This window comes from Manacus vitellinus, unplaced genomic scaffold (assembly GCF_001715985.3).
Source record: "Manacus vitellinus isolate BGI_N305 unplaced genomic scaffold, ASM171598v3 scaffold_47_pilon, whole genome shotgun sequence".
NCBI classification, from domain to species: Eukaryota; Metazoa; Chordata; class Aves; order Passeriformes; family Pipridae; genus Manacus; species Manacus vitellinus.
This window is the reverse complement of record NW_021940585.1, coordinates 5,546,920-5,558,315: the sequence shown is the minus strand read 5'-3', so window position 1 is coordinate 5,558,315 and position 11,396 is coordinate 5,546,920. Positions and strand designations below refer to the sequence as shown.

At 52.0% G+C, this 11,396-nt stretch overlaps 1 protein-coding gene across 1 annotated transcript; it reads left to right on the top strand.

The window, feature by feature from the left end:
• The first annotated feature begins 6 nt into the window (after positions 1–6).
• LEMD2 (LEM domain containing 2) lies at positions 7–10,989 on the top strand. The gene is made up of 9 exons (XM_018079799.3): positions 7–589; positions 1,450–1,490; positions 2,384–2,462; positions 3,714–3,790; positions 4,435–4,514; positions 6,871–7,016; positions 8,017–8,118; positions 8,201–8,303; positions 8,952–10,989. Exons 1-9 carry the CDS (start codon positions 550–552, stop codon positions 9,100–9,102), a joined length of 819 nt encoding a protein of 272 aa, XP_017935288.1. The 5' UTR covers positions 7–549; the 3' UTR covers positions 9,103–10,989.
• The last annotated feature ends 407 nt before the right edge of the window (positions 10,990–11,396 follow it).

Here is an 11,396-nt window from a genome sequence, read left to right as displayed (position 1 = left end):
GGGCTGAGCTCCACGCCATACTGGGGCTCCTCGCCTGGCAGGAGCGGGGGGCTCGGCTCCAAACCCCTTCCCAGCGAGGAGAGCGGGGGCCTGAAGTCCAGGAGCCATTGGGGCACAGTGGGAGCTGGGGGCCAGAGCTCCCGGGACCCCTGGGACACGGCGGGGGAGAGGAAGGGGCTCTCCTCCAACAGCTGGTGGAGGCGGGGAAGTGAGGTGACCCCCAGCACCCAGTGGGGCTCCTCGGCGGCCCCCGGGGGGCTCAGTCAGCTGTTCAGGAGGGGGAAGGAGGACCTGACTTCCAGCGCTGGCAAGGAGGCAGAGAGGGATGCGAGCGCTGGCGGCCGGGCCGGGGGGCTGATCCGGCGCTTCCCGTGGCGGGCGTCCAGCGATGGGGGGTACGGAGTGACCCCCCGCACTGCCCTGCTCCGCTCAGCCCCCCGGCAGCAGCCCGAGGGGAAGGGAAAAGGCCTGGAATACTACCTCTCCCACTTCCTCTGCCTCGCCAGCGTAGTGCTGCTCCTCATTTTTCTGGGCATCCTCGTGGTGAAGATGGTTGGGTCAGGCTGGCTGGACAGGAGAGACGAGAGCTGTACGTGCACGGGTTTAATTCTGATTTAAACTCTATTCCTCACCTCCTTCCTGCTTTACCTTTATTGCTTCTGTCACCGTCATATTTATCATTCTCATTGCTCTAACCTGACATCTCTGTGTCTGTCCCCGTTTCCATCTCCCCTTGCCCATGGGAAACCTCAGTCATGGAAAGCAAGTCAAGTGGGTGATTTTTCCAAATGAGCTTGGCCTTCAGTTCCTCAGAACCGTGGGTTTTATGGGGAGTGCCATTCCTGCTAGGCCAAGGATGGATTTTATGGATTCCTGCTAGGCCAAGGATGGAGAACACAATGTCTCTGTAACACCCAGTGTGTGCTTTCAGTGTTCCCTCTGCTGGCTCAGCCCTTCCCAACCTTTATCCTGGGCAGGGGAAGTGCAGCAAACGAATTGGGCACTTAAAATGTGACAGAGCTTCCATGAGAAATGGAAAGGGGCTTCCCCACACCTGATTTTAAAAAAGCCTGTGCCTCAAGGAGGTTTGATTTCTCTCCCAGATACTTGAGGTGACTGTGGTGGGCAGCGAGTGGCATCACTGGAGTGTAAAGATCAGTGGGAAGGGGTGTGAAGCATCTCCTCAAACAGGAGCTGTTAGAGCATCCAGCCCCAGTTTTTACTTCCCAGCTGACCAGATTCATCACTGGCACCTTTTTATTTGTTTTTCTCCAGTGCTGCTCCCAGAGCAGCTCCTGAACAGGCCATTTGCATTGCAAGGTGCTGCCCGAGGGAGATTAACAACAGCAGCATCAGGCTTTAAAGCAGAACCTCCTTTTAAAAGATAATTACTCTCTTGATCAAAGCTCTTACTTGCAGCCAGCTAACTCACCCTCTTCTCTCTCGTAGTTAATCTCTTGCCTGTGGATTGTGACAAAAGCACGGATGATGTAAGCATTTATTTATTTATCTTCAGGTCTGGGGGATTCTCACAGAACAGTGATTATTCTATGTAACATCCACCCATAGCAGTATTGCTGTAAAATGATTAGTTCTATCATTTTACAAAAAACTTGGGACTTGATGGGTTGGAATTAATGGGCCAGATTAAATTAGGAATGTGTATGAGACTCCGAAAGATAAAAATTTAAATTCCCAATTACGTGAATCAATTTCTTTAACAGTTGTACCAGAAGTGATATTGGTTTGCAATAAAGCTGTTTGCAGCTTTAACAGTACAAGATTTAATCCAGCTAATTCCCTGGACGGAGTGTCTGCACAGCTTGTTCTCCCTGTCAGGATGGATTGTTGGGGAAGCTGTGGCTGCCCCATCCCTGGGAGTGTTCCAGGCCAGGTTGGACAGGGCTTGGAGCAACCTGGGATAGTGGAAGGTGTCTCTGCCTGTGGCAGAACAAGATGAACTTTAAGGTCCCTTCCCACCCAAACGGGTCTGGGATGCTATGATTAGGAGTGAGAAAATTTCCTGTTGGATTCTGAGTCCTGGTTGGTGGCTGGGATGTTCTGGGGACCACAGATCCATCCCAGGGGGTGGCTGGTGCTGCAGGCTGGGCTGGGGTGGTCGGTGGTACTTCGTAGAATCCCAGACTGGTTTGGGCTGGAAGGGACCTTAAATCTCACCCAGTTCCACCCCCTGCCAGGGGCAGGGACTTGCAGAGAATTCCCCAGGTCACCTTTGACTGGAACCTGCCAGTCCTGTGGGTGTGTTTGGTGGGAGCTGGTGGGGCAGGACCGAGCCAGACTGCACTGCTGCTCTGTGTGGGGTCTGTAGCTGCTCTCCCACTGTCCCACTGCCACTGCTCATGTTTGCTCCTGTCTCTGCCAGCAGTTCTGCCAGGCCAAGCAGAGGGACATGACCATGGCTGTGCTGCACGAGCTCTACAACTACCTGTCCGTGCAGGCAGGGGAGTTCAGTCACTCAGAACTCCTGGGCGTCCAGGAACTGCCTCTCCCAGCTCCCTGGTGCTTTCTGCCCTCACTTTGGAGAGAGTGGTTTCTGGAACAGTCAGTTCCCTTTGAAGAGCTCTGAGGAAGTCAGGTAATAGGAAAACAGGAAAAGGTGGGGTTATTTTTATTCTGATTAGTGCTCGGCTGGTGCACTCGTATCGCTCTGCCCTGGTGAGTGGGCCTTGTTTGCACTTGACATGCTGGGAATTTGAGGTAGAAATAGTCAGTTTTATGATTCTGCCAACATCTTGAAATTGTCTTCAAGGCACTCAGAGCCATTAAGTGTAAGCTGGTGTGTTTTTACAAACAAAGTAAAAATGGCTTAAGAAATTGTCATTTTCCGCTGAAATGTGGCAGCAGATGTGTGAGTGCCCCTCTCTTCTCTCACCACAGAGGCTCTCTGAGCTGGGTTCAGACAGCTCAGTCTCTACTATATTGAGTAAATCCAGCCCATCACTCGTATTTTGGGATGGAGAAGGCTGCTAGAAATCCAGTGCACAAGTGGAGACTTGTTCAGCAAGATCCATAGCAGTGGTAATCAGTAAAAGTGTTTCAGTTCCATTTTCTGTATTTCAGACCTCAAGGCTGAAGGCTTTGGATATGAAGCTGCACATAATTCCTAAATCTTTTCAAATCTGACTTCGGCAGCTGCCGGATTTCCACCAGATTTACTCAGTCTCTCAGCACATTTGTTTAGTCAACTTGGTGAGGGAAGTTTTAGAGGATTTAGTTCCTCGCCAGCATTTCTGTGCCTGGGTGGAAGGCAGAGCTGTGATTTCGGCTCCTTGGGAGCATTTTGAATGCTGGTCATTAGCTGCACTCTGCAGTCCCTGAGTCCTGGTGGCAGGAGCCCCTCTGCAGGGCACCAGGGCCCAGACATGGCTCTGTGCTCTGCAAGGGGCACAAACAGGATTTCCCCCCTCATTCTGTGTTCAGCAGCTCTGAAGTGTGAGCTTTGATTACCCTTATCCAACAGCAGCTCCAAAGTGTGGTTTGATTGCCCTTATCTAACCTATGTGCAGTGGCTGAGCATTTTATTAATAGTCATAATCTGATCTGCCTGCAGTATAAATCTCACCTTGGAGTCATTCTGCTCAGGGCTGGAGCTGATTGGAAAGGAGAGTATTCTTGGTGTACATTCAGAGTGTAGTTCTGAGCTGTTCAAGGGCTTTTTTCCAAACATTATTTCTATTTGACTTTTTTACCAGGTAATTTTGAATGTGGAAACCCTGAGAATCTAAAAAGCAAATGCATTTGGGTTAGTGAGGCGAAGGACCACGTGATGGTGAGTAGGCTGTGAGCAGCTTTGTTATGACCTAGTGCTTAGTCTCTTATAAGGCAATAAATAATAGACACTAAAGCAATTCACCATCCGTTCTGCTCCCTCATCCTGGTTTGATTCTTTCCCATATCTCTCCCTTCCCCTTTGGCCAGTCCTGTTCTCAGCAGTTCTTTTGAAAATCATTTTCTCCTCCATCTGTGATTCAGCCCCTGTAAATCTTAACTTAATGGTTTGTTGTTTCACCGGAGCCATCAGTCTTGTGAAACCAGAAATTTGGATTGAGGGCTGGGCAGAAGAAGGATTTTTCTATACCCCAAAGTGTCAGGAGACAGAGTGCTCTGATCTAGCATTCCATTTCTTTCCTGGTAAACTGTCAGTAAGATTATGTTGTATTTAGTGGTTAGTCTTAGCAGTCTGGGATGGTGTTATTTCACAGAGTGCTTCATGCATCATCTACCCAGTCAGGAGACTTTAGTCCAGGCAGACCTTCAGGCTTAGTTCCCCTTCCTCCAGTTTGCAGAATTCTGATAAGAATTAACCTGGGGACAGACCATATGGAAGGAATTCTCCCACTCCTGTAATGAAATAATGTTGTTCAGTATTTTAAGTGAATGGAGAACTAATCTTCTTATGGATTCCTTGCACAGAATGTTACTGGTAGCTCCCCACAGAAGTTTGAAGCTGCCCTGCACTGGATACTGAACAGCAACAAGGATTTGGGAATTTGGTAAGTGGAAGCCCAGTGTGTCAAAGTTCCAGTTCTGAGGGTTGGCTGCTGTGTAATTGGACAGGTCTGTGGGTGCCCTTCAGCTTCCAGACCTCGCTGGGCTTCAGCAGGTAATGTGGGATTGGCTGTGGCAGTGCCTGCTGGGCAAACTTCCAGAGGAGAACAACAGCCCTGCAGCAAAATGGCAACTGAGCTCTCCAGGAGTGTGATCCCCAGCCCTGGCTGCAGGACACTGTGTCCAGGGATGTCTTGCTGCCTTGCAGATGAGATGGGAATGGGAGGCCAGGGCTACTTGTGGCATCAGTGGTTGTGTTGTGCCTCCTGTGAGGTTTGGAAATGGTGGTCCTGGTGTCTGCCCATGGTCCTGCCCCTACAGCCCTTCTTAAACTTACCCATGTTGTTACTTTTCCCAGTTTCACAGTTTCAGCTGCAGCATTAGTGGAGCTGCATCCTTGGACCAAAGGGTTCCCTGGCCAGCAAAGCCCTCTGTGCAGTGGGGAATGTCACCCACACTCTGGGATCCTTTGGAGCAATCCCAAGGAGGAGGAGAGGAGAATGGACCTTGAATGGTATCCGGAGTGTCAGTTGTCCCTCTGGCAGAACACCCAGTGCACATTAAATCACAGGATCACTGAGGTTGGAAAAGTCCTCCCAGCCCATGGATCCACCCTGTGACTGTTCCCACCTTGTCCCCCAGCCCAGAGCACTGAGTGCCACAGCCACTCCTTCCCTGGACACCTCCAGGGATGGGCACTCCAAACCTCCCTGGGAGCCCCTTCCAGTGCCTGACAGCCCTTCCATGAGGAAATTCCTCCTGAATGGATTGTCTGACTGACTGTGGCTGGTGGTTGGTCACTGAGGGGGAGTTTCTCAGCCAGCAGTGCTGGGTTTTCAGGGAAAACCCACAACATTCAGTCCATAACCTTAGGAAAGAGTGTTACCAGAGTCTGCAGCCACTGTTACCTTCCTCTGGGAAGTGTGGGCTGCCTCCAGTCTGTGCCAACTCTGAAGTCTAACAGTTGTTTGCATTTCCACGTTGCTAAATATGTCTGTGATTAACTGAATTGCAGCAGTTGGAGTGATGGGGTTGGTGAGCAAACCTTGTAGGAATTCCCATTGCTCTATTTGCTCTTAAATATTCCTGCAGCTGCTGCTGTGATCCAAGGATCAGACAGTGTCTCCTGCTTTGATTACTGGTGTGTGCAATTCCCAGGATGGGACGTGGTTTCCTTAGGGGCAGGTCTGGATTTGTAGGTGGTCTGGGATCCAGAGTTTTCAAATCTATATTTTTATACTCGAGTAGGAGCTGTGGGATACAATATACTCCCACATTTTTATTTCCATAATTAGCAGCTCTGTTGTTCCCCAAATGGATGCACTTCCCTGGAGCCCGTGTGCTGTGCAGGAGTGTGGAACAGCCCCAAACATCTGCCCCTGGCATTTTTTGCTACATGACATTATTTTTTAGGTGCTAGTCTCAGAGGCAGGACTGAAAATGAGCTTTGCACTGGGTGATTCTGCTGCATGTTTTAAATATTTTCATGGAATTTGGATTGTAAATAAGACAAGGGCGGGGGAAACAACTGTGTGTCTCCATCTCCTGTAGAATCCAGAATCAAATCCGAGCTGTCAGCAGTTTGTGAGCTGAGCACTAATGAATTGGGAAAACCTCTGTCTAATGGGTTGTTCAGTGCAGACAGAATTAGGAGCTTCAATAAAATCCCCTTTGGTCCAGTGGCTTTGGATCTGGTGGCTCTCCCCTGGATCCCTGTGAGGGGATGGCAGAGGGAGCTGGGAGCAGGTCAGGGCTCAGGGGAGCAGCAGGGCAGGGCAGGGGGTGGTTGGCAGTGGTGCCCTCCCTGCAGACACAGCTGATGCTCTGTCGCTGTTGTAGCTGAGCTGTTCCTGCTCCCCAGTGCTGAGGAGAGCAGCTCAAGCTCCCTGGCCTCCCCCAGCTCTGGAGCAGTGACTCGGGGACCATTTCCATCTCTGTGCTGGGAGGTGGGAATCCAATTTCGAGTTTAATCTTGTGCACACTGAGAGGGGCTGTCAGAGAGGCTGCAGCGGGAGGCTCCCGAGTGCCGGTGGCAGTTCCAGCCCCGCTGCCTTTCCGCAGCCATATCCAGCCCTTGCTAAGCAGCCAGTCCCGGAATGCCGTGGCAGGAGCAGGAGGGAAATGCTGTGGCAGGAGCAGGAGGGAAATGCTGTGGCAGGAGCAGGAGGCTGTCGGAGCGTTTCCCGTGCGCTGCGCGGGAGGAGTTACCGCATCTGCAGTCTGTTTGTTCTCCCCGCCTTGATTAAAGACTGCAGTTGGAGTCTGCTCTCCTCAGTGAGATTTTCTGCCTCTTCCCACCAGGCTGAAAGGCAGAGACCTGGCGGGGCCTGTTTCCAGCGTGGAGGAAGTGTTCTGCCTGGAATCTGCCCGCCCGCAGATGGGGCTCGGCTGCCGCTTCCGCCGCGCCGTGGTCACGGCCATCACCAACCTGTTCCTCTTCTTCTGGAGTAAGTTGGGAGTGCTCAGCCTCCCCTGCCCGCTGCAGGGACAAGCCCTGTGCACACACACACGTTCCCAGCCATAGGAGATGACTAACAGAGGTGAAATGAATCTGCTGATGAGTTAATGTCTAATTAACCTTTGTTCTGGCAGCACAGGGAGACCCGCAGCACTGCTCTTGTGCTCTGAGTGCTTAAAACGTGCTTTAAATCAGCCAGCTGATTAGCTCTCTGGGTATTCCTCAAGTATCCATTATTATGGGCTGCAAAATAAGTGTGTTAACTTACCTAAAGGAGTCGGTTTTTCTTTTTTCTTGCTCTAAGCCCCAAAGTCTTCCAGCCTCTTTAATAATGACTTGTAGCATTTCAGGGTTGGAGGTTTTATTGGAATAGTGTGTCGTGCCTCAGCTGAGACAGAGGTTTTACCCAGCGAGGTCATAACGAGAGCTGTGTGACTGGAGGAGTTTATAATCCAGCCTGACAGGGAGGGGGAGACAGGGGACAGTTTTGTTCAGTGCAGAGACTGAGATGCTGAATTCTAATGGGGGCACTGTCAGTGCTAAACCTTCCATATAGATCTGAATTTTGGGCTGGCACTGGAGCCCCAGGCTTTATTTCCTTATCAAGCAGCTCTCCTTGGAGCAGTGAAGCCTGACAGTCTTCCAAAGTGATCACTGTGGGGGAGGCCTCTGGCAAAGACTCCTCTGGGACTTGCAGAACTGTGGTTGTGCTGAGGTTTCTTTTGGGGGGGAGCTCCGTGCTGAGGCCTTCCAACCACCTCATCCCACATCCACATGTGCTCTTCTGCTGCAGGGGGTGGTCAGTACCAAGGGATTTTAGGGTGCAGCTGCACTGGGGTACAAAATGAATCACTTGGGTTCAGTTCCAGGCAGGCCTGGGTCACAGGGAGTGAAAGGTGCCTCTGGGGAGAGGCAGTGTCAGAACTAAAACTGCTTCCAGCAATACACAAGTGGCAGTTACTGAATTCTGTTTGCTTTTATTCTCCTAGGTCTGATCACTCTTTGGGGGATCCTGATCTTCCTCAGGTATCGCTGGCGGAAGATGGAGGAAGAGGAACAAGCCATGTATGACATGGTGAAGAAGATCATAGGTAGGAGCTCTGTGAGTTCAAGTAGCCCTGCTCTGCTTCCTGCAGTGTTGAGCTCTCACTGTTCTGTTCTCCTTCCCCCCAGCTGTTGTCCATGACCACTATAAGGAATGGGAACGGAATTTGGAACGTTACCCCTACGTTGGCATCTTCCATGTCCGGGACAGTCTGATTCCTCCTCAGAGCAGGTGAGCTGGATCTGGGCCCTCGGGAGGGCTGGGATGGGATTCAGCACAGCTCTGAAGTGCAGCTGAGTGCTGGGAGCTGCATTGCAGGAGGAGGCTGGAGCCTTTGGGTCGGGAAAGGGTTGGACACAACTGAGGCTGTGCCTGAACCTGGTGCAGATCGAAGGGACAGTCCCAGGGCTGGTGCTCTGTGCAGTCCCACAGGTGTGTTGTCGTTGCTCTGTCCAGCAGCACTTGGATTTGGTTTGTTTGGACATGGAGCATCAGCTGTTGAACCGGTCCCTGGGTGTGAGGTGTCCAGAATAACTGGATCCCAAACGGGAGATCCTCAGAGTGTCCCCTTGGTGAGATCCCTCCTGCAGGAAGGGGGAGGGCAGTTTGCTCACTGAGCCCCTTTGCAATATGAACTGAGCCTGAAATCCACTGTCACTGACAGAGGGTCTCACCTTCCCTCCAGGCAGGACCTGTGTGTCCATGCCCTGCTCTGAAATCTCCTCAAAACCAGGATTCTGGTTGGATTCCTTCCCTGCCTGCACAGGGAGCGGGAGACAGCCAGTGGTGCCTGGATCCACGGCCACAGTTGCTGTAGGCAGGGAAGCACAGTGAGGTTGTGATTCTAATTTACTTCCTTTTCCTTGCTGTTTCTTGCAGAAAGAAGATGAAGCGGGTGTGGGAGAGAGCCGTGGATTTCCTGGCCTCCAACGAGTCCCGCATCCAGACAGAGTCCCACAGGGTGGCCGGGGAGGACATGCTGGTGTGGAGATGGACTCAGCCCTCGTACCTCTCGGACTCGGAGCACTGAGGAGGAGCAGGAGTGGAGCAGCTGTGGATGTGGATGTGGACATGGACCTCTGCAAGGGGACAGGCCCCTCGCTGGTGGTGGGGGGAGCAGGGCCCGAGGGTTGGGGTTGCACGTGTCTGTTTGCTCTTCTTTCTGAAAATCCTCACACACGCAAATTCAGGGCAATAATGTTGGCTTGGAAAGAAGATGGGCTTGAGCTGGTGGGAAGCTGGAATTGCACCAAAGTGAGCCTTCCACAGAGACCTGGCTCCCGTGGCAAGCGAGCAACGACTTACAAAGAGTAAAAGCACAGCTGCTCTCGAGGGCTGGGGCGTCTCTGCCAGAGCCCGGGGGTGCAAAATTTGACCTCAATTCTGCAAAGGCCAACTGGTGGCAGTGTCCACCAGGCAACGTGCTTAAAGATGACATTTCCCATGGAAACATTAGGGTGGCAGTTCAGGTGTGTTTTGTTAGAATCTGTTTTAGTCAGGACAGAGAGGGATGAAAGCACTCGCTGCTTCCCAGCGAGGAAGATGTGTTGGCTTCACCCTTCCAAAGTGGGGCAGAGGGGGAATGGAGTGAAGCTGGGCCTGGAGGAGGGAGGCAGCCTCACGTGCCTTGGTGGTTTGGGCTGGGCTGGGGGGATGGAGAGAGGTTGTGACCCTGTTACACTTTTAAGTCTGCAGTCTGTGTGCTTTATGATTTTAAGGGGGTGGGGGGAATTTGGGTGGAAAAATAAAGGATATGGGAAGCTTCCAAAGGCGCTTTGCTGGGGCTGCAGCCACGGGGATTGGTCTGTGGCTATTAAAGGGCAGCTTTGGGAGGGCTTTGAGGACTGAGTGTTCATGTTTATGCTGGGCAGCTGCAATGTCTGTGCTTGTGCTGGAGCAGGGATGTGCCAGCACAGGGATTGCAGGGTTCCTGCAGCCCCTGCGGGTCCTGGGAGCAGCTCCCGGCCCTGCTCCGTGTCTTGTGTCTGTAATCACTTGGTTACTTCAGCTGCTTTTCGTGTCCAGCAAACGAGTGTTTGTTTCCAAGGAAATGGCACCAGTGTGTGGCAGTTTGGGCTCAGCAGAGATGTGGCTGCTCTGCTCTTCCCAGGGCTGTGCAACAGCTCGTGGGGCTGCAGGGACCAAACCCATCGCTGGCATCAGGCAGGAGAACTGCAGAGTGAAGCCAGTGTTGATTTGAGCCCTGTGTCCTGTGGATGTTGTCCCTGGGGAGAACATCCCGAGGCTGGATGAGCTCTGGGCGGGCTGGGGCAGCCACAGCCCTGCTCCCTCCTGGGCAGGGGATGCCACGTCCCTGCTCCTTGTGCCAGTCCCTGCTCCCCTGGCAGGGTCTGCAGCTCTCCCCACACCTCCCTGGGTGGGGAGTCTGCCTGGCACCCCTGGGCTGCTGGGGATCCACAGGGATCTCCTGCTCCTGGACATCCCCCGGAATGGGTGGAGGGAGTGGGTTCCTCCAGGAACAAAACACAGGGAGGTCTTTCCCATTAAATGGGGAATATCCTGTGTGGAGCTGACTGTTACCCCATATTTTTGGTTGTGAAAGTTGGGTGTTTGGGCAGGAGACTCAACAGCTCTTCAGGGGAAGGATCAGCTCCTCCCACTGTAATAAATAGGGAATAAAATGAAAGCAGCCTTGATTCTCCCAAAATGTAACCAGATTGTCACTGCTGCCATACAAATTCTCTCAAACACTGGTGCCTACATTCTTAAACCTTTTTAAACTCTTTGTGGGGCTTGGGTGAGCTTTTTTAACCGTCCAGAAGCGCAGAGTGAGGCGTTGCCGTCATCCTTTTGTATTAAACCTGGTTTTGTAGAACAAACTTCAATGGCTTGGTGCTGTTTATATGTTCCATTTAGCTCTGTAAATCGATATAAAAAATAAATTTATTACAAATAATTGTTACCTTTATTTTTAATGGAGAAATCACAGACTGTTCCAGGTGGTTTTGCTCAGATCAGGTGGATCTGCCCCGGGGAGCTCCATTTCCCAGAAGCTGCTGCTGATCCTGTGCCTTGGAGCACCCTCAGGCCATGGTGAGCTCAGTGCACTTTTGGGACATGTGCCAGGTGATGGTATAGGAAGACTGGGAAGTGATGAGGGAAGTAATGAGGATGGAGTGGGATGGATGTCCCTGCCCTGCTCTGAGGCTGTTGCACATAAGCACATCTTGATGGTAAACCAGGTTGTCTTCAGGGCTCATTTTCCTTGAGTGTTTCAATCCTTCCCTCACCCGAGTGTTGGTGGAACATCTCCTGCCAGTTCCAGCTTCTCCCAGGTCCCCTGAAGTGGCAGGAGTGGTCCCT

Bases quoted from the DNA above. Each gene is read 5' to 3' on its own strand.
- LEMD2 (XM_018079799.3), top strand. From the start codon at position 550: ATGGTTGGGTCAGGCTGGCTGGACAGGAGAGACGAGAGCT. The intron at 1,491-2,383 runs GTAAGCATTTAT...TGTCTCTGCCAG, and splicing joins GTGACAAAAGCACGGATGAT to CAGTTCTGCCAGGCCAAGCA. The intron at 2,463-3,713 runs GGGAGTTCAGTC...CTTTTTTACCAG, and splicing joins CTACCTGTCCGTGCAGGCAG to GTAATTTTGAATGTGGAAAC.